The following is a 23,381-nucleotide window of genomic DNA, read 5'->3' as shown; positions in this document are numbered from 1 at the left end:
TTCTAAAATGCCTAAATATAAGGTGTCCTATCTTTTTTACATATCTGAAATCCGACTTTCTTTAATTACTGGATGTGTTATACGGGGAAACCCCAGGTAATTGCTCAGGAGAATGCAATTACGTCCAGTTATCTGAGATGCATACACAGCTTCTTGGAATTGTTTTATTATTTTAAGATTTCTTGAAAAACATTGATTGTCTTAACATTTTTACCGCCACTGCAGACTCCCCGCATTAAAAAATAGTTTTATGTTTTTTGAGGCCGAAATAGTAGTTTCAACTGCCCAATTACCATTCCCTTGAAAAAAAAAAAAAAACAAATTCGAAACGCTCATTTGTTAATTATAATGGTTTAAAAATTGAATTCTCACAAGACGGAAAAGAAAACGCGGTGATTGTGTGACACTTCATGTGACGTTACGGAACGAGCAATTTGAATCTTATCTGCGTGAAAACATGCGACTTAGTGTTTGTTACTTTTAACTTTTAAAGTAATCAATCAGTTTTTAACAGAAAAGCGGGCAATTGTTGCGTGAAAGGACAATCCTTCAATTTACCTTATGATTCGGCAAAATGATGACAAGCTATATAGCAAATTCTGGCAAGTAAAACGTCTCCGAAAAGAAGGGTGTTAAAATGGAATGTTCATTATACTAAGCAGAATAATAATGTTGTAATGTTCGTTAGTATTTGTCTATCGATTGCTTCAAACGTATTTTCCATCTTACAAGTGTGAGAAATTAAATTAGTGCAAATCTTCACCATATTGTTACGTAATTGATTTACATGTGCCAGTGTAAAAATTAGAGAAACAATGATTGGAGGGGGGGTAAGTGCTGTTATTGCACAAGGACAATGTTTATACGGATTTGGGGAAAATAATGCCCGACAACAGGTGCACAAGAAACTGCACTTGCATGTTTACCTGGGTGGTGATAAAACATACTAACTTTGGGTAGACTCGTATCATTGGATTGCGTAGCACTGAACAAAAACTCGTTCTGTAACTTGAATATAAACGTTTATTTTACACTTAATTATACAGTCAACTGCATAATTAATTATAGAACAGTTCTTTCAAGTGGTACAATTCGAGGCGTATTTACAACCGACGTAATCTGTTCTAACTCTAGAACTAAACTGACTCGGTGGGCTTGCAACTATGATACAAACTGGAGCTGGTGTTAAACACCTTTGCTCCCCTTTTCTTTGTGGACATTGTTGTCCATCTTTAACCGGTGAGTGGTTTTATGTTTTTTCTTATCATTTTACAGTATTACACCGTTTAGCCCTTTGCGAATGTGTTGGCCAGTTGTAGCTCGCATGAATACTCTGGTTGGAATCCGTATCGTTCCTCTGGCATGATGTTGAGCGCGGTGAGTTGGTCCTACAGTCTGCTGCGTATTATCCTTTCTACAATTTTTCCGATTGTTGGGCCTCCAGTTCTGTGGGAAGGTTGGATTTTTTCCCAGCTTTGCTGAAGAATGATGATGGACTTTTTCCACGCTTTTGGGTAGGTTCTGAGCCGAAGCACTGTATTTATGACTGCGGTGATTAGTTCTATGATATTGATCGATGCGTTCTTAATGCACTCGTTTGTTACCATATCCCAGCCTGGGGATTTTCTGTTGCTTAGTCGGTAAATGAGGTTTTGAACTTCCTGCTGGTCTGTTTATATTTCCATGTCTTCGATTTGGGTTGATTCGTCTTGTGTCTCAGCGTGTTTTTAATCATTTTCGGCAGATTTTCAATATCATCATCATCAATGGCGCAACAACCGGTATCCGGTCTAGGCCTGCCTTAATAAGCAACTCGAGACACGCCGGTTTTGCTCCGAGATCCACCAGTTCGATATTCCTAGAAACTGTCTAGCGTCCTGACCCACGCCATCGCTCCATCTCAGGAAGGGTCTGCGTTGTCTTCTGTTTCTACCATAGATATTGCCCTTATAGACTTTCCGGGCTGGATCATCCTCATCCATACGGATTAAGTGATCCGCCCACCGCAACCTGTTGAGCCGGATTTTATCCACAACCAGACGGTCGTGATATCGCTCACAGATTTCATCGTTATGTAGGTTGCGGTCCATCCTCATGTAGGAGGCCAAAAATTCTTCGGAGTTCTTCTCTCGAACGCGGCCAAGAGTCCGCTAGTTTTTTTTTTGCTAAGAACCCAAGTTTCCGCGAAATACATGAGGACTGGCAAGATCATTATCTTGTACAGTAAGAGCTTTGATCCTATGGTGAGACGTTTCGAGCGGAACAGTTTTTGTAAGCTGAAATAGGCTCTGTTGGCTGCCAACAACCGTGCGCGGATTTCATCGTCATAGCTGTTATCGATTGTAATTTTCGACCCTAGATAGGAGAAATTTTCAACGGTCTCAAAGTTGTAGTCTCCTATACTCATTGTTTTCGTTTGACCAGTGCGATTCAATGTTGTTCGTTCTTTTGGTTCTTCTTCGTCTGGCTTTCATTAATGTGCAGCTCAAGATCTCACGCCGCCTGCTCGATCTGGATGAAGTTAGACTGTACATCTCGGGTTGTTCTTCCCATGATATCGATATCGTCAGGATAGGCCAGTTGTTGGGTGGATTTGAAGAGGATGGTGCCTCTCGCGTTTACATCGGCATCGCGAATCACTTTCTCGAGGGCCAGGTTAAAGAGGACGCATGATAGGGCATCCCCTTGCCTAACAACGTTGTTGATATTGAATGGTCTCGAGTGTGATCCTGCCGATTTTATCTGACCTCGCACATTGGTCAGGGTTAGCCTAGACAGTCGTATCAATTTAGTTGGGATACCGAATTCTCTCATGGCCGTGTACAGTTTTCCCCTGGCTATGCTATCATAGGTGGCTTTAAAGTCGATGAAAAGATGGTGCAACTGATGCCCATATTCCAACAATTTTTCCGTCGCTTGCCGTAGAGAGAAAATCTGATCTGTTGCTGATTTGCCTGGAGTGAAGCCTCTTTGGTATGATGTTCTGGGCGTATTGGGGCTATCCGGTCTAGCAAGGTAGCGGATAATATCTTATAGATAGTACTTAGCAACGTGATACCTCTATAATTGCTGCACTGCATGATATCTCCCTTTGTATGTATGAGACAGATAAGTCCTCGTTGCCAGTCGTCAGACATTGATTGATTCACTGACGCACACCTTGAGCATAAGTTGATGACCCGCTTGGTGTAATTGGTCGCCTCCATATTTAACCAATTCGGCTGGAATTCCATCGGCTCCTGGCGACTTATGATTTCTAAGCCGATGAATTGCACAGACTGTTTCTTCTATACTTGCTGCCACCACGGCAGTATTTGTCTGTCGTCTTCAGTTGGTAGGACCTCCAACTCGCCGATGTTCTGGTTGTTCAGTAGTTCATCAAAGTACTCAACTCATCGCTCCAATATGCTCATTCTGTCGGAAATCAGATTTCCCTCTTTGTCTCGAGGTGTGTAAGGCTTCATCCTGCTGACTTTTTGATAAAACTTCCGCGCCTGGTGCGGTTGTTCCCTGTACTTTTCGAGTTCACAGACTTGTTGGTTCTCCCAGGCTTCCTTTTTCCGTCTGTGAAGTTGCTTCTCTGCTCGCCGGAGTTCGTGATAAGTCTCTGCGGGTGCCCGGGTTCTTTGAGAATGCAACATTACTCGGTATGCAGCATTCTTTCATTCCGTTGCTAGCTTACCTTCACCGTCGAACCTGCCGTTCTGACTCCTTTTGCGGCTGGGGCCAAGTATGTCTGCGGCCGTATTTATGATAACGTTCTTCAGGTGATTGTGAAGACCATTTGTTGTTACTTCATCTCCAGGATATCTGTTGACTGCGGTTATTGCGGCATCCATTTCCCTCTTATAGGTGTCGCTGAGGGCTGTGTTGTGGATGGCTTCAGTGTTAACTCTCAGGTGGCTCTAAGAGGAGGCGTCGTTCAATCAACACGTGGTCAATTTGGTTGAAAGTGTCCCATTTGGAGAGGGAACCACTTTCCGCGCATACCAGGTACTTCCAACAATCATTTCGTGCGATACTGCTAACTGAATAATGCGCAGTCCGTTATCATTGGTATCCATATGTAAGCTATGGGAGAGGACGTAGCGCCTGAATACGGGCTCCTTCCCTACTTGACTGTTGAAAACATGCACTTTTACAGGGTGTTTTACGGTAAAGTAGAAAGAAGATCCATCTGTGAAAATAACATTGCTCCAATCTCGATCGAAATTTTCTTTTGCCCAGTTGAGTCGTTTTTCAGCATGTTGTTCAGATAACAAAGGTTTTTTTTTAAAGTAGACCGAAAAGATATATCATTTTCACGCATGCGACTGCGGATTGTATTTAAAGATATATATATTCCTTTCTTACGCTGTTTCAATTGGCAGTACGTAGTGAAAGGCCTAGAATATCTTGAAAGAGTCGTATGATCACTCTATCTTCCTGTTCAATGGTTATGCGGCCTGATCCCCTCTTCGGCAAGTCGTTCACGTTTCCAACCTCTAAAAATCGTTTTATCCACTTCTTAACGAAATTTTCAAACTTTTTTACATATTTTGCAGCTGATTTATTGTAAAAATAAACAAAACACTACTATCAACAACGCCAAACACCACTAGAAGATATATTGTGCATTAGGGAATGAGTTAAAGATTACGACAAAAAAAAAAATAGATGGCGGTGTGGAGCATTTTTAAGGTTTTATGTAAAACAAAACCTTATTAAAATCGGTTTACTGTTTGTCTGTCTGTCGGTCACACGCATTTTTATCGGAGATGGGAACTGTGAACGCTCAAGCATATAGTGAGTTACATTCTTTTACGTCGAATTTAAGCGGGGTTCCCATGCCTGCAAAAGGGGGGTGTACATTTTTTTTCATCAAATATAGTCATGTGGGGTATCAAATTAAAGGTCTTGGTTAGTACTTTTCGAAGCCGGTCTTAGTTTTGACATTTGTTGGAAAGGTGGGAAGTGCGGGGGGTTGAAATTGATCATTTCTTTAAGGGAGCCATTCTCAGAAACTACCCAACCGAAAAATCTAAAAAAAAGTAGTAGGCTATATATGGCACTATATGGTGCCTGGGCTCCGAAATACCTTCCATACCGATATCTGCTCGAATAAAGTTAATAATAGTATATTACTATAATTTTTAGTAATTGGCTGCAAACCCCCCCTTAAATTCATCCTAGCACCACGAAATTGTGCAGTGATGTAGACTATAATATAGAGCATGATCTTGTCCGGATAGCTCAGTGGTTAGAGCACTAGGCTGTCATACGGAAGGTCGCGGTTCAAATCTCACTGGTGGCAGTGGAATTTGCATCGTGATTTGACGTCGGATACCAGTCGACTCAGCTGTGAATGAGTACCTGAGTCAAATCAGGGTAATAATCTCGGGCGAGCGCAATGCTGACCACATTGTCTCCTAGTGTACCGTTACGATCTGGAATGAAGTGCTCTAACACACTTCAAGTCCCTGATCCAATATGGATTGTTGCGCCAACGATTATTATTATTATTATTATTATGATCTTACCAAGTTTGGTGGAAGTCGCACTATTACTAACAAAGTTATAATACGTCAAATTTGTTGCTTCTTTGAAAATTCAAGGCTGAATGTCAATATCACCCGAAAGTGGATACTCTCGCAGAATGTATGCATATATTACGTGCTACGTACTAAGAAATACACAAAACCTTTCGTACTTGAAGCGTCCAGCTTCCGGTTTCCCGACTTGTTTCTAAATAATGGCGGTCACGTTTTTGTTGAACAGAGTGTATATAATTTCATAATGACTAGGATTAAGTGTTGGGGGAGATTCCAAGCTTTTGGGTAGAACGTTAGCCGGGATGAGATATCGGCAATGGTTGAAGGTTGTAGAAGAAATAGGGAAATACCATTAAAAATCAGATGGTTTTCTTCACCAGTTCGATAAAAGTTAGTAGAAAAATCAATTAGCATGTTGTAAAACTGGCGGTTACCACAGACAACTGGGTTTTCGAGCTCGGATCCGGAGAAGACAGCTGCGGACCGGGAAATCGGGGATACTACTGGGCCGCTCTAGAAAACATAGTTGAGGGCCAACAAAGCCAAGGTTACTTGAAATCGTGTTGAACAATTGCCTTTTTTTCAAGTTCCTTCAAACCTGGCGAGGTAGCTCTTCACAAAATTCAAATAAAAAACACGTCTGTCATATCATTACAAATTTATTTCATTTTTTTCGAATTGTTTTAACAAATCTTCGATAACAAAGTCAGTACAACTTTATGGAGAAATAGTTCGAAAGCAATATGTTTCCTTTAATTGAACTTATAACAATATATGGACTGGAAGCGGTGGGCGAAAAATAATTGAGTAGTGATTACGGTCTACACATTTTTAGGTATTAATGGGTATTTTTTCACTAAGTAAAAAACATCTTTCTCTGAACACCGAAGAAGATATTCATCCACCAAGCGTTTTAGTAGTTGATAAATAGTAGAACTCGATTATTTTTCGTCCAACTTTTGACTACCAGAAAATGATTGAAATAGACAAGTGTAATTAATAATATTGAGTGGATATCATAACATGAAACTGTAACTATTGTAATTTAACGGGTTTATACTATAACGACCAAAAGTAGAGAAAAAAAACATGAAGTAAAGATACAATGAGGTATTATGTTATATAATAAATGTGGATATAATTGGTCGTTTCCTGGATTAACTTAGCCTGATCCGATAGTCATTTGAGCTTTAATTTATGTACTTCAACACAAAAGTTTCGAATTCCAATATCGACTATTTAATCATTTTGATCAACCGAAGGTTTCTGCAATTTGAAATAATTTTCCAGTGAAAGCAACTCTGCAAAAGGTCAGAGCTCAAACGACATAACAAAGGTGAATAAGATGCAAACAGTATGTTCTATGTAAGGCATTGCGTTACGTTCCTCTGAAAACCGCCACGAACCCGTGTCACAAAGCCCAAATTACAACGCAACATTGCTGGCTGTTAAATTTACAAGAATTTTTGATTTAAAACAAATTTGGTAATAAAAAATTTTAGCCAATCTAAATTTGTCCTTCGGGCGCCTCTCATCGCACGATTTCTCAAAGAACGCTTCGCTTCAGGGAACATTATGGAAACGAGCTATAAACCATGGCTTAAAGTCTAGATGATAAATTTGAAAATTAATATGTATTTGTCTCCTTAAAACTACTTTTCCGATTTTTATACATCCGCATCATTGTTTTTGAGCTTCCTTGCATCCTCAATAGCTTCTCAGCCTTTTCATAAATCCTAAATAATTTATTTTTATATTTTGACTCGTAACTCGAATATTAATGCGAATTTTATCTGTAGAAAATCTTATAAGCTATCAACTAAGTTTACGATATATCTTTCATATCAATCACGAAAAGGCATTTGAATAGTTCAAAATACTCGGTCTGCAATTTCACGATAGATAATGCAGCGATCGTGGGGGGTACAAAATGTTATGTTGTGTTTAGCAGGCGTTGGCTAAGAAATCCTGCCAACGTTCTGAGGTATATTTCTTAAGTTTTATTACTTTTTGAAAATCCTAAGTTGTTTGATTTTCCTGTTATGGTTGTGTTTTGCTGTAATTTATGTTAGCTTTTGTCTGAGATTTGATTGTGAGGTATATTTTGGCTGAAACTTAATAGTTGATCTTGTAAAATTTTAAGGCAATAATATTATAACAAATATTGTACTATTGTAACAAAAAAATCCTGGCTATTGCGTTAATTGGTCTATTGTAAGTTTGTGTGAGTTTTGATGTGTGTGTGTATATATATAAAATATATAAAAACCATTCTATTGCATTTGTGTGTGGGTGGGTGTGGAGGTATTTGTGTAAATAATTTGTTATAATATGTATATAATAAAGAAAACCGTTCTATTGCATTGTTGTGAAGTGTGGAGGTTGCTTTGGGTCTGATTTTCCTGTAAATTTACTTTCCTTTTTCCGTAAAATTGAACGATGTATACGTGAACCTGTCCTCAGATTTCTTGAGGCCCAGATTGCATGCATCTGAGATGTGATTGTGAAGCAGCGAAAAAAACAGATTGAAAAGAAAATACATCTTCACAGCTTTGTACTTGTTCGCCAATAAAAGTGAGTTGAATCGCATCCTGAACCATGAGGATTTGAGCTACGCAACGAAATCCAATGGCCGGTTGAAACCGCCCTTACGATTCATATATTGACGATATTTACGTTTTAAAATCACATGAACTTCCCCAGCATCGTTACCTTCAACCTTTTTATTTTTCGTCGTGTCAAATGTGCAAAAGCCCATTGTTTTCATCATTTCAATTTCTTCGGGTGTCTTGCCCTCTAAATCGGCTTCACTGAATTCTGGTCGTTCAGGTTTACCGCGTGATGTTGATGGATGTGCTCGTTCTTTTGATCGTGATCTGAAATGGGAAAATGAGAAATAAATAAGAAAAAGGGATACCGTTAAGGAGGATGTAGGTCAACATATATAATACATATATAGACAGCCACTTATTATGATAGCTACTACACATGGGGTGCGGAAGAACAGGATATTATCAGCATACTTTAAACGGAGCATATGTAATAACTCCCTTGCAGCATCCCAATGCAAGATAAATTAGAAGCATAAGGTAATTCCCATCTCCAAATTTCTAATCCTTTTCATTATTCAAATTGTATGGGCTAAGTTAATTAATGCTTACTCATGGAGCTATATATCGAAATTACAACATAAAAAATGGTACATAATATGATGGAACGGACATAAGAGCAGGGCCTAAACAAACTCTGAGCCTAAAAGGCCATAGAGCAGTCATAAATCCACACGTGACTTAATGATGATCATCGTCAACGGCGCAACAACCAGTATCCGGTCTAGGCCTGCCTTATTAATGTTTTTAATCATTTTCTGCAGATTTTCAATATCATCATCATCAACGGCGCAACAAACAGTATCTGGTCTAGGCCTGCTTTAATAAGCAGCTCCAGACACCCCGGTTTTGCGCCGAGGCCCACCAATTCGATATCCCTAATAGCTGTCTGACGTCCTGACCTACGCCATCCCACCATCTCAGATAGGGTCTGCCTCGTCTTCTTTTTCTACCATAGATATTGCCCTTATAGACTTTCCGGGCTGGATCATTGTCATCCATACAGATTAAGTGACCCGCCCACCGTAATCTATTGAGCCGGATTTTATCCACAGCCTGACGGTCATGATATCGCTCATAGATTTCGTCGTTATGTAGGCTACGGGCCAAAAATCCTTCGAAGGATTCTTCTCTCGAACGCGGCCAAAAGTTCGTAATTCTTCTTGCTAAGAACCCAAGTCTCCAAGGAATACATGAGGACTGGCAAGATCATCCTCATCCATACGGATTAAGTGATCCGCCCATCGCACAATTTGTTGAGCCGGATTTTATCCACAACCAGCCGATTGTGGTATCGCTCATAGATTTCATCATTATATAGGAACAGTTTCTATAAGCTGAAATAGGCTCTGTTGGCTGCCAACAACCGTCCGCGGATTTCATCGTCATAGCGTCATTTCAACGGTCTCAAAGTTGTAATTTCCTATCCTTATTGTTTTCGTTGGACCAGTGCGATTCGATGTTGTCCATCCTTTGGTTTTAGACGCTGATGTTGCCACCATGTACTTCGTCTTACTTTCATTAATGTGCAGCCCGAGATTTCGCGCCGCCTACTCGATCTGGATGAAGGTAGACTATACATCTAGGGTTGTTCTTCCCATAATGTCAATATCGGTGGGTGGACTTGAAGACCATGGTGCCTCTCGCATTTACGTCTGTATCGCGAATCACTTTCTCCAGGGCCAGGTTGAAGAGGACGCATGACAGGGCATCTCCTTGTCTTAGACCGTTGTTGATGTTGAATGGTCTCAAGAGGGATCCTGCCGCTTTTGTCTGGCCTCGCACATTGGTCAGGGTTAGCCGAGTCAGTTTTATTAATTTCGTCGGGATGCCGAATTCTCTCATGGCCGTGCACAGTTTTACCCTGGCTATGCTGCCATAGGCGGCCTTAAAGTAGGTGAAAAGATGGTGCAACTGATGTCCATATTCCAACAGTTTTTCCATTGCTTTCCGCACAGAGAAAATCTGATCTGTTGCTTATTTGCCTGGAATGAAGCCTCTTTGGTATGGGCCAATTATGTTCTGGCTGTATGCGGTTATCTGGCCTAGTCAGATAGAGGAAAATATCGTATAGATGGTACTCAGCAACGTGATACCTCTATAATTGCTGCCAGTCGTCAAGCATTGATTCGTTGTTCCACACCTTGAGCACAAGTTGATGAACCACTTGTTGCAATTGGCCGCCTTTATGTTTAATCAATTCGGCTGTAATTCTTTCGGTTCCTGGCGACTTATGATTTTTAAGCCGATGAATTGCACGGACTGTTTCTCCTATACTTGGTGGTGATAATATTTGTCCGTCGTCTTCAGTTAGCGGGATCTCCAACTTGCCGATCTTCTGGTTGTTCAATAGTTCATCAAAGTACCCAACCCATCGCTCTGATATGCCCATTCTGTCAGAAATCAGATTTCCCTCTTTGTTTCGGCAGGATGAGCATTGAGGTGTATAAGGCTTCATCCTGCTGACTTGTTGGTAAAACTTCCGCGCGTGGTGCGATTTCTCCCTGTACTTTTCGAGTTCACAGAGCTGTTGGTCTCCCCAGGCTTCCTTTTTTCGTCTGTGAAGTCGATTCTCCGCTCGCCGGAGTTCGTGATAAGTCTCTGTGCGTGCCCGCGTTCTTTGAGAATGCAACATTACTCGTTATGCAGCATTCTTTCGGTCCGTGGCTTCATTGTCAAACCGACCGTTCCGAATTTTCTTGCGGCTGGGGCCAATTATATTTGTGGCCGTATCAATAATTTGTTGATGCTTCATCCTGATCGCTTGATGATACGCAGGCAAATATCAATGGTCGCTTCGAGGAGCCTAAATAGTGCTGTGGTTCGCCGTTTTGGTGCCATAAACTCCTAAGACCATGACTGCTGTTGTACGAGTAAAGGGAGAGAGGGGCAAAGATCTTCCTGCAGTCATCAAAGAGTGACTCACCTAGTGTCCGTAGCCTGGCTTTAGGCTTAGCTGGGCAATTGCAAAGGAAGTGCTTGAGGGTTTCCCTGCCCCGGGCAGACCACTGTAATCCTGTATGCGTTTGCACACGTCTGGCACAAGAGCTCTTGCAATTTTGACTTGTTGTAGGCGGGCCAAATCATTCTTGACGGCGCAGATGATAAGCATTCGCCATCTGAAGTCAGTGGCTGCTAGTGTGAATTGGTTCCGCTCTCTCCAGCCGAATGTAGTCTGTACCCACTCAAGGACTGCTAAGAGCAGAGCTTCGCCTGTCCAGTCCAACTTATTCCTATGTTCCTATGACTGGGAACCCAGATGAGGGTGGCTTTGAGCGACCCGCCCAGACTATCCAGCGCGTTCCTGCACTGCCACACCAGCCTGGAGATGTCGTCACTGAATACAAAGCCTCCGGTTAGAATCGCTTTCACGCTTCGCGTTCGAATCATGCCCAGGTCATCGAGTGGCTTCCACTATAGCCAGTACTTTCGTTGTTTGGACACACTGGCGAATCCTGGGAGACCATACGATTCGGCTACCAACGACTCCACATATCGTCTTTGATACGTCGGTGAAAAATACTGTGTCATAAACTTGCAACATGTCGCTGGTATTCCATTCTGACCGACCCCATGAAGCTCGGTTTTGCGTGTAGCATAGATCACAGGGAACGCCCGAGATACTTCGTCTAGGATATTACTATGGCTATAAGGCTTCGCTTTCCAACATCCGGGCCCTCCTCAGCTCTGCACGTTACAAGCAACTTGAATGTGGAGGTCCAGGAGGAGGAAGTGTGGGAATACATTGAGAGCATCTGTCGGGCAGAACTGCAGAGCCCCGGTAGCACTCGTACACGGGACCCTGTGAATCCTATTGCGCTTCCTTTTTTCTACTCAGGGCCTGCCACCATACGTTAGGATGGGCCGAATCACGATTGTCCACATCCATAGAACCATCTTCGCCCCGCCCCAGATCTTCTTAACCCGCAGCTCCATGTTCAATCCCCAATTTAACTTCGGCTGTAGGATTACATCCAGATACTTTACATTAGAGGAAAGAACCAATCTTTGTTTTTTCAGCACCGGGAGATGGAATTCGGATATCCTTGTCTTGGTGGTGAAAAGCATCAGTTTCCTTTTTGTTGGATTTATGCCAAATCCGCATCGTGCGGCCCACAGATACACCTTTCGGAGCACTCCTTCCATTATGTCACTCATAACGAAGGGAAACACCCCTGACAACAAACACTCCTTCCATTATGTCACCCATAACGGAGGGAAACACCCCTGACAGCAATATCAAGTCGTCGGCATAGAGATGGCCCCACCCTGGCCTCTGTTCACAGCTATGGGCAAATAGCTACCTCCGAGATCCGACTGGATTACCCTGTCGGATCAGATGCACGCTGAAAGGCGATTTACTTCCAAAGTAGAGTAAGTCCAACAATCTCCATAAGAAGAACGTGTCATCAATGGGAAAAGCAATTGAGGTAGAAGTGAGCCAGGACACAGGGCGTTAAATGTATGTGTGTTTGAGATGGAAGAAAGGAACAGAATATCCCGAATTCGTTTATGTATCGCAAAATTTCCATTAGTGGATGTGATCCTGCCCGCTGCATTTGTAGCACGAAGCATAGAAAATCTGATGTTTCATGCGTCCATGAGCGGCGGACTAATATAGAAAATGTTGCGTGGATTCCGCTTCCTCATAACAGGATGGACACATATCATCTTGGAGAATTCCTATTCTGAATATATGCCCAGCTAGTGAATTATGGGCTGTCAGAAAGCCCACAATACTTCTGCAAGTTTTCCTGCTTTTCGACAAGATAAACTTTGCAGTATGTTTGTTTGGTTCTGACAGAAAAAGCTTGGTGTGTTTAGCAGCAATAAGGCTCAGACACCTGTCATTATGGGAATCCTGTTCCCAGTTTTTGATAGTAGCATTAGCCAATGCTACTGGCACCCCAATTGGTGGTTCCGGTCCGGGAAAGGGGTAAATTGAATTCTTTTTTGTTAAAGCATCCAAGATTTCATTTCTCTCTACACCACAATGACCGGGTAGAGTAGAGTAGATTCACCCTATTAAATTTAGAAAAAGAGTTCAATCGATTCTACATTCCTGGGCGACTTTTGAAGTAATCAAAGGACTGCTCGACGTCCTCAATGCAGCTTGACTATCGCTAAAGATTGCCATTCACCTGCCCTTCAATCGCTCCTCAATCATCCAGGTTGCCGCCCTTGGGATCGTATACACTTCAGCCTGAAAGACCGTTGTGTATTGTCCCAAGGGAAAAGCCCACTTCTCCTTTGTTTTTGAGCCATCGGTGAAAAAGACGTCAGTATATCCTGACACGGATTCTTCTGGTTCGTCCGAGTTTTCTCTCCGTTTCAAGATAACTTCATATCTTCTACCAAACAAATGTATTGGGATCCGAGAATCAGAAAGCATTGCGAAAACTGGATTCAGTTCTCCCAATAACTCTTCCAATGCTCTGTTCATTCCATGTCCATTGTTTCCCCATAGATCTAATCGAATTAGTCTATGAGCTGCTCTCATTGCAGTGCTCTGAATAAACAAATCCAAGGGCTGCAAGTTGAGTAATGCATTCAGAGCTGCGCCTGTTGTCGTGCTCATCGCACCGACGATACCCAGACACACAGTTCTTTGCAGTGTGGCTAGTTTACAGCAAAAACTTTTTTCTTTCACCTTAACCCACCATACTACACTGCATAAGCAAACATTGGCCTAATGATGGCAATATATATAAACATTACTACCTGAGGTCTAAGTCCCCTGGTCGAGGCAAAGTCCACCTACACAGCTCATAAGCTCGATTCATCTTGATCTCTACAAGTTTGTTCCAAAGAAGCTTCTTATCTATAATAACTCCCAGGTATTTCACTTCTTCGGAGAGTTCAAGGGTTGTACCCCTCATCTTAATTGAGTTTCCTCCTTTTTGTAAATAATACCGTTGTGGTTTTATTTGGATTTACCGAAAGTCTATGCCTGAAGCACCATATGCCAATCAAATCAACGGCGCGTTGTGTATTTCTACACACCGTTTCGAGATCTCGACCAACAGCTAGCGCAGCCACGTCATCCGCATAAATCTTGAGCGTGTATTGGCAGATTTTGCAGTTCGCATAGTAGTGAGTCCTGCAACATACTCCACAGAAGTGGCAATAGCACACCTCCTTGACGGCAGCCTTTCGTTGCTTCCGTTGTTTGGTAGCGATCAACATCCACTTCAGCACACAGCAATCTCTGCGTTAGCATAGCGTAGATACATTCAATTAAAGTTTCATAAATACCAAGGAAGGGAAGGGCGCACAATCAAACGTCCCATCAGTGTCCATGAACACCCCCATCGTGTACTCGCCTTTCAAAGTTGCAACCCCTATCTTTGAAACTAAAGAGTGTAGAGCAGTCTCACAGGACTTTCCACGTTGGTAAGCATGTTGGTTTTTATATAGTGGGTGCGACCTTAGCGCCTTCTCGCGACTGTGACGCTCAACCAGTCTTTCCAGACATTCCGGCAAAAATCCCATCTTTCCCAGGGTTACGTATGAAGACCACCTTAACCTTCTGCCAAGAGGAAGACACATAGCCAAAAGCAAGACATCCGACCTGTTCCGGGTTGTGTACTTCCAAGAGGATCTGTATAGACTCAATTTTGGAGTTCGTTCTCAAAGAGATCATCATTATTAAGGATTCTGCATAGCCTGGAAACCCGCAAGGACTTACTCGTAGTTGAGATCACCACAAAGCGGATATCTTCAAGGCCTTTAAGATACAACGATTCGACCTATGACACATTGGATAACCTGTGGGGTTCCATATCTGAGTGACTATCGTAGCAAAAGATATCAAAACCACAAGATCTCGGGCTAGATTAGACCCTTGAGTCCAATATGATGAGACTACATAATGCATACGGTGGTACTCAAATGACCACAATAAGCCTTCCAATCGAGGCAGCAAAAAATGCTATTACTGTTGGCAAAATTCGCGTCGGCTGGGTCAGAGGTGTTCAAATGCCGTGAATTAGGAAACATTGCGAGAAACTGTTCATGCAGGTATGATAGGTCTAAGTGATGCCAAAGATGCGGAGAAGGGCATATTGCCAAAGAGGGTAATGGGAATCCCAAATACCTGATATGCAAAGAAACACAGGAAAGTAATATCGACCATAATACAAACGGAGTTACTACAGCTGAAGTTAAATTATTGCCAGGCAGCCCAGGACCTTCCCTATCAAAGGGTGCTTGGAAGTAAAATTATCTGAACATTAGAGAAATGCCCACAAGATGTTTTTGTATCAGACAGAAGAGGCAAAGCGGTAATATGAACCTGCAGGAATCGATCAATCAAAAACATGACCAATAGCCCAGAAGACGGAATCCCACGAGCTAAGATAGGCGACATTCACATATTCAGTTACTGTTCTACGACAAGCCTCACACCAGATAAATTCGCATTAATGATGGAAAGATTAGCTTCCGAAGCAAATTGCCACAACCCAATCTTAATAGTTTGCGATTTTAAAGCTTAGGCCACAGACTGAGGTAGTGCGCGATACAAATCTAAGAGGCGGTATATCGTGAACAATTGGCATTAAACGAAGCAATACTGCAGTGGCAAAGGAGATGAGGCGATTTACTTAAAGGACGCTGAACTCAAAGAGTTAACCCAGATATCTCAAAGAGCGATGCCATAGAGAGGTTAGCTACCACCTAACCACTCAGCTATCTGGACTCAAAATCTTAGCTTCAGCCTATTGAATGAAGCAGTGGTAGCACGAACTCTGAAAACGCTATGGAACCTATTACATCCAGTTTTCTTGAGCCCAAAGGCGAACAAGTTACTGAACGAAAGAGGAATCTCTCGAAAAAGGCGATCTACACATAAGTCTAAAGAGGTAATGAAACCGCATGTGGAATCGCAGGAGCGATCAGAGTCATAGATACTACCAGAAGTTGAGCATATCTTGTAAACTTTCTGTGAAAGTCCGAGGGCGAAGATGTTTTGCAGGCAAATTCTGACGCACGTCCAGGGATAGCTTCAAGAAATCGCTCTTCCCCCTGAAAATGGCATTAGTGTTTAACAAGTATCTCGAAACAAAATTAACTCCAGTACGTACGTACAGTCCAGTACGTACGGAAATCCTGGGAACCCCAGACCTTTGTCTAAGAGTGCAGCACCCGTCTTGAGTATGACAATTCGAGGAGTATCTACGTATTCCCTGCTGTCGCCAAAATAATAGCTCTGGCTCCTCATGCATTGACCACATCGACATCCTACGGATCATTTTGGAACAGTGCAGTTCATCGATTTCAAGAAAGTTTTCAACCGCAGGAGAGGCATTCCGGAGGAACTAACAGCTATTATCAAAGCAACATATGATGACGCTAAATGCTTGATGCTGCTTTATCCGGAAGACGTGGAGGAATTGAATGGACTACGAATCAAACATCTCAAATACGCTGATGAGATCGTTTCTGCCAGCAGTGGCACCAAACTGGATGTCATTCTACGCATAAACAGTACTAGATTCACCTTCTTTGCCTTATCTAAAATCAGAAAATGCAGTTATCTCAGCAGCAAAATCAAGGTCGCCCCAAGAGCACTTGGGAACAGTAGAGGAGAAGTACAGGCGTCTCCAGAAGTCCTGAGGGAACTGAAGCGTACATAAGTGGACCGGGTACAATGGTGAGCAGGTTTGATTGAACCTCTACACCCATCGAGGGGTGCACAGCAACCATATTATTTCTATTTCATTAGTGAACGATGAACTCTGAACACCAGGGTACCCCCAGTTTCAACTAGCTTTTTCTCGGCAAAAAATTGATCTGCCGAGACCGACTTACTTCCCTCGGTAGAGCGGAAGAAATGGCAACCAACTACGAACAATCCCAAAGCAAACAAAACCAAAATTAAATTTTGATTGTGGCGCTCCAACCCTGAATGAAGGAGTAACCTTGAGCTCACCAATAGAAAACTTGATTCTACACTTAAATTCTGCATTAATTCAATTGGGAACCAAGCAAATTAGAATCCAGTTCTTAACGGACAAGCCGAAGCTCTTCTGTCAGCACTCCTGACCCGGACCTCAGTCACCTGTTGAAGCTAAAGTCTTGGGTAAGCGTCTGTCTTCTGATGAAAAATCGCAACCCCCGGGTTGTGGCAAGGAAGAGAAGGGAACGTACAAGACCGGATATCGAGCAGTACGAATAGCTTAGAAAGAAACTCCTCCTAGCTATAAGGACTGCATCCTTGCATTGCAATAAAATTCGCTTTAAGTCGGTAGGTGTATACCGCCAAACTTTGCCGACGAAAGCATAAATGAGTGGTTCAGGCAGTCTCTCGACGATGTGTGGGAGGGTGCGTGACTAAACCTGAAAAGGATCTCTGAACTGCCATTATGCAAAAAATGCTTGAACCAAATATAAAGAGGTTCGGAAACAAACGGGCTGCCGGCTCTACTACAGGCTTGGGACCGCTACGTTAGTGTTCGCTCCTAAAAGAATTGGCCAGTACATGCAGCCCATGGCATTTTCATCTGAAGCATAGATAAGGTGCCATGTTTCTTAAATAAATTTATAGCATAATTTCAAAAGGCCTCCAGGCGATCTTAGTTAACAAACTATATGATGGAGACACCACAACGGCCAAACCAACAATAAAAACTCAACAAGGAGATAAGGGGATCCTTTGGTGTTCTGCTTATTTTCCCTATAATATAGACGAGCTATCCAATATACGAAAAGGCATGGGAACAGGCATGTGATGTTAACGCCCATCATATATGCTGGGCAAGTACAAAGTGGAAATTAGCGCCCGACTTATGATCCCTCCGCATCAAATCCATTGCTGGAATTGAGAAAACAACCCAGATGATTACAACTAGCGTGAAAAAAAAAAGCTTTCGAAGAAAACTATCCATTCAATATGCCAAAGAAGTATAAAACATCACGGTGGAACTCAGATCTATCAAAACAGGGAAGAAAGGCAACGGTGCTCCTAAACGAGCTCTAAATCTGATTTAGCGGGTGGAATTGATACAAAGAGGCTCATAAATCTCTAAAGAGCATAAAGTCTGCTAAACTATCATCATGAAGCGCTTTTGGAGAAAAAAAACTCTCTTGAGGCAACCTCAAAACTAAAGCTGATCCTTGTCAAAGAACGTAACTAGCAACTAAATTATCTACGTTTACAGAGCGGGAGATACACAGAAGGCGATAAACCGTTCGCTTGAAGCCCACTTCCCAGGCAGCATTTAAAATGGACCGACAAGTGCAAGTAACCCTCAACCGGGAGACTGGATTCTACAATGAAAAGTGGTATCATTAGAGCGAGTAAAATGACTCTTTCCATGCTCTAGTAATAGAGAGATTGGCCATGGGTCTATATATTCGGAATATATACCGTGCATGCCTAGCACACCTTTATATTCCAATTGGCTGGCGCGATGTGAAGGTGATATTTATTCCTAAATCACCTACACGAACTCAAAACAACTTCTGGCCGATCAGTCAAACTCCCTTTCTACTTAAAGGACTGGAAACACTAATAGATCCGTCCATAAGGAATATATACATTTCCAGATCGTCACGTCACTGTAAACAACATGCCTACCAGAAACGCAAATCCATAGACAGAACTTCATGAGCTCACGGCAAAAATTGAAAAGACGATGTCCGAAAAAGAATAGGCCTTATGCGTATGCATGAACATTGAAGGTGTCTGCCTCATTCACGGCGATTTGTAACGCGGCAAGACAGCATGAAATCGACCCGCTGTTAATCAGTTGGCTCTGATGCCTTCCGACTATATGATTTCCAGATTCGTCTCTAACACATACTCCATCGTAATCACTAAAAGAAAAAAATTGCCACGAGTCTTTTGCGATTACAGACCTGATAATCTTCACCAAAGGATCAGTCATGGAGGGCGAATCGAGCGCAGTGGTGCTCTCGGACAATCCGATTATGAAACTGGCCCGACCTCTCGGAAAAAAGACGCCCATATTCCAAACGGAGATATGTGCCATTTTATTGGTAACAAAAGAATATCTGCGACAAAAATGAAGGGGTCTCACAATTCGAAGGTGTGGAGTTGCACCAATTGCTGCTGAAACTTGACCGACAAACCGAAACATTCCTGATGTGAGTGCCAGGGTACTCAAGCATCGGTGGTAATGAGGAAGCTGTCAGGCTGGCTCGATAAGGGTCTGGACCCACAATGATATGATGAAAGCCAGCTTTTGGCACTCCGCCATTCACCCTGAAGGATGAAATTGCTAAAGTAACTGTATTTCATTGGACTATATGTGTTCCACTTTCAGTTGAATCAGATTGCAGCTTTTACAGCAAAAATAATAAATTAGAACATTTTGAAAACCTCAAAAAACCGATCGGCTTAGAATAGACATAAAAAATAACTGCATTCATTTTTTTATCATAAACATGGAGGATAATTTCAACACAAGTTAACGCTATTTCCCAATTCATATAAATTTATGTTTCATTTCTCCGGAATTCTTAATTCGATGATCGCATCGTATGATCTTATTATGATCAGGTGATGAAAAAGATATTAAAACGCAAGTAGTCATAGGTCAGTGATAGATAATTCCATGTGAGCAGCATGAAATTCTGGCCTGGCTTCAAGAAGGAAAGCAAAATGTTACCTCCCATTGCATCACTTTACAAAATTCTCAAATTAAGCGCGTCGAAGATATATAAAAGCCCAAGCAGCCAGCCAAGCTTCATCATTCTCATCAAAGTAACCAACGCGTTCATATCGCTGAGTGACCGATAATTCCATACAAGCAACATGAAACTGTTTCCCATCTTCTTAATTCTTGGCGCAGGCATTGCCTTGGCGTCAGGAAGGCAATTCGAACGTTGCGAATTAGCCAGAATACTTCATAATCGATATGGATTTCCTCGCAATCAGTTGGCCGATTGGATTTGTCTTGTTGAATGGGAGTCAAGTTTTAGAACCAACGCAGTAGGACCACCAAACAGTGATGGAAGCCGAGACTGGGGACTATTCCAAATTAACGATCGGTATTGGTGCAAGAGTTCAAATTATAGAAACTCACATAATATGTGTGGCGTGTCCTGTGAACATTTGCTTTCGGATGATATAACAACTGCAGTGAATTGTGTAAGGAAAATATATGCAGCACATGGTTTTAGTGGTTGGAATGCGTGGACGCAACACTGCCACTCACCATCTAGTGTCGATCATTGTTTCGTTGATGCTGATTGTCTATCCGGTGGAGTTTCTTTTGCTAAAGGTTGGCTATGAGATCCTAGCAGACTGACAGAGTGTAGAGCTAGAGCCAACTTCTACTGACCAAAAGATTATGTTATTATTATAATTTATCATATGTATATCAACGAAGTTCAAATAAATGTGATTCAAGAAAGTGTTCAGTCAGTGTTTGTTTTCAATATTTTCCTATTTGCCCATTGATAAGTATTGTCTGATTTGATTCCAATTGCAATTGTTTGATTAAATACAAAATGCGGTAGTACATACTTACATTTAATAATAGTCAAAACGAGCCATGTATGTATCGGAAGCATCTCTAACAGAGACCAAAGTTTAGTGGAAGACGCCTAGAGTTATACATGCTCATTAAACTTTAGCAGCCCTCATTCAGGCAGTCTAAACACGGGAAATATTTAAGTAATCTTAAATCGTACTCTCTACGAATAACAATGGTCACAGAAATATTAATGGGGAGATACCCCAAAACGAATTTAAGTTTGTTGGACTAAAATGCTGGTGACGCACAAATTTATTTCTGAAATTTTAACACATTAAATGCGAATGTGTCTGTCCATAGTACTAGAGCTTTCAGAAATCTAGCCAAATAGTTGTGAAATGGTCATTTGTTTCTTCAATCACTTGAGTCCATTAAACACACACAGAGTGCTAGTTTTAGCTTCAGGGGATTTCCCTTTCACTCAAATTGACTGGAGAGAATCTAATCACGCGATACGCGTATCTCACTTGCGTACGTGCATGATAAAGCTTGTTCTATTTTTATCAATACGCACACTTGATTTCATTTCGTAGAAATGAGTCAAATAATAGTTCCAATTGTTGACTTTACTGATTAGTTTTTCCACGGAAAAACAAAAACTTTAATCGTTATAACTGCAAAGGCTATGACTACAGATACAAATACAACCTCCAACTGATCTTTTAATTGTCACGGGAAACATTATCTATGCCTGAAGATTGGGACGATCGTAACTTCTAGTTACAGATTAGCAATTTCAGATTTCAATGAGGTAAGATATTGAGACTGTGGGAACCAATTTTTACATTTTGCTTGTTCTTCGTATGTAATTATTTGTCGTGCAGGCACAAATTCAAAATTTTATCCGGACACGGACTAAATTTTTGCCCACAGAAGTCAGCCGTGGTTATCATACAACACCAGAGTAAAGGATGTGTATTTTAAGTAATGACAATAAATCCGCAAAACAATTTATTGGAGATATCAATATAAATCTCTAGAAATCTTCAAAGTAATCGTCCTGACTTTCAACACACTTCTGCAGGTGAGTTTTCCACGCCGCGTATGCTCCCTGAAAGCTAGAAACTGAAAGATCCCTCAGAGGTTGCATACAAGCCGTTTTAACAGTATCTAGAGTCCCCTGGCCTGGATATCTTTATGGTTGGTTTTCACTTTTGGGAAAAAGGGTACCGGAGCTACGGGTCTTCTTCAATGCATCCCAAAAGATCTTTTGAAATGACCTCACGAGTTTGTTTCTGTTCATCCGTTAACACAAGCTTGGACAAGTTTGGCGCAGACCCTCCCAATTCAAGATCCTCACCAAGGATTTGATGCAAAATCATTTTATCAATTCTCAAGATATCCGTGATCATTCGAACACTTAAACGCTTGTCCTTATTCAAGAAATCTCGCACAAATTTCTCGTTGGCTTTGGTTGCAAGCAGGACAAACTTAAGCTTGTGATAATCATTTCCAGCGTTAATGATCCAGATTTTCCAAGACAAGCACAAAACTTGATTGCGTAACATTATTCAATGCTTTGTTGCGTTTAGGGTTTGCACACATGTGTTTTTGCATGTCCATTCGGCTCGTGATTATGGGTCAACCGAAGCCAACAGGCATCTACAGTTAACGAGAGAGGGATGCCGGAGGGTTCCTTGCAATGGAAAATAAGGTCTTAAACCATACCTGGCTGTAGGGTATTATTTTGTGCGTACACGGAGGTGGAAAATCTTAGAAAGACACGTCCGCCGCAGCTCCGCCACCCGAACGCCGGAACTACAGCGGGCGCGTGTGGGATTCACACCCACTAAAAACCACCCCCGCGGGACTACCATTAAGGTATTACTTCGCGGGGTAGGTTTGCTCTTAGGCACTCATCCTTCTCCTATTTGCAGCCTTCCTCCTTCTTTGTTCCTTCAGCAACTTCTCCTGCATTTGGATGATTGCCAACCGCAAGCCACTTCTCCTCGGACTCCAGGATCTCAGTAACCAAGCTCTCCGGGGTCCCGCTCCTGCCCAGCACCTGGTTTAAGCTCCTTCTCTCCATCGCAAATCGTGGGCAGTGAAACATCGCATAGCATGGATCCTCCGGTATGCCATCGCATCTGGAACAGTTCGGAGAATCATCTAACCCAAAGCGGTGCAGATAACGCCTGTAGCAACCACCGTGCCCTGTGAGGAACTGGGTAATGTGGTAGTTGGTCTCCCCATGTTTTCGCTCAGGCCACACCCTAATTTGGGGAATGAGCCTGTGCGTCCACCGACCTTTCGTAGACTCGTCCCATCTGCGTTGCCAGAGATCAAGCGACTCTGACCTTGCCGCATTTCTACGCTGTGCATGCCCCTCCATACGTCTTGCATTGTAAAGGACACTCATTTCTTTGGCCAGAATGTCAACCGGGATCATGCCTGCCACCACCAATATTGCCTCATCTGATGTGGTTCTAAACGCACTGCAAACCCTCAAAGCCATCCGCCGGTAAACCGAGTTCACCTGCTTCCGTCTCTGAGAGTTTGCAAGCGCCTCTGCCCACACAGGCGACGAGTAGAGCAGGATGGAGCGCATCACTCCGGCTAGCACCAACCGCCGGCAATGTTTCGATGCACCAATATTTGGCAACATTTTTGCAAGCGCCGTGGTGGCACTGGCTGCCTTTTGGCATGCATACTCTAGGTGTTCCATAAAACTCAATTTGGTGTCAACTATTACCCCCAGGTATTTAATAGCCGGCTTTGATACGACCGTATGTCCACCG

At 42.3% G+C, this 23,381-nt stretch overlaps 2 protein-coding genes across 2 annotated transcripts in view; one reads left to right on the top strand and one right to left on the bottom strand.

Annotated features, from left to right (window-relative positions):
- Positions 1-6,172: 6,172 nt before the first annotated feature.
- LOC119654412 (U4/U6.U5 small nuclear ribonucleoprotein 27 kDa protein) overlaps positions 6,173-23,381 on the bottom strand; it is a 32,951-nt gene continuing 15,742 nt past the window's right edge. Inside the window, exon 3 of the mRNA XM_038059800.1 lies at positions 6,173-8,407. Coding sequence (XP_037915728.1) covers positions 8,143-8,407 — 265 coding nt within the window. The 3' untranslated portion in view covers positions 6,173-8,142. The remainder of the gene's footprint in view (positions 8,408-23,381) is intronic.
- LOC119654410 (lysozyme-like) lies at positions 19,844-20,527 on the top strand. Its single transcript, XM_038059798.1, has one exon. The coding sequence runs from the start codon at positions 19,920-19,922 to the stop codon at positions 20,397-20,399; it is 480 nt and encodes a 159-aa protein (XP_037915726.1). The 5' UTR covers positions 19,844-19,919; the 3' UTR covers positions 20,400-20,527.

This window comes from Hermetia illucens, chromosome 4, assembly GCF_905115235.1.
Source record: "Hermetia illucens chromosome 4, iHerIll2.2.curated.20191125, whole genome shotgun sequence".
Classification (NCBI taxonomy): Eukaryota; Metazoa; Arthropoda; class Insecta; order Diptera; family Stratiomyidae; genus Hermetia; species Hermetia illucens.
The sequence above is the reverse complement of the archived record's forward strand: the minus strand, read 5'-3'. Positions and strand labels throughout refer to the sequence as shown.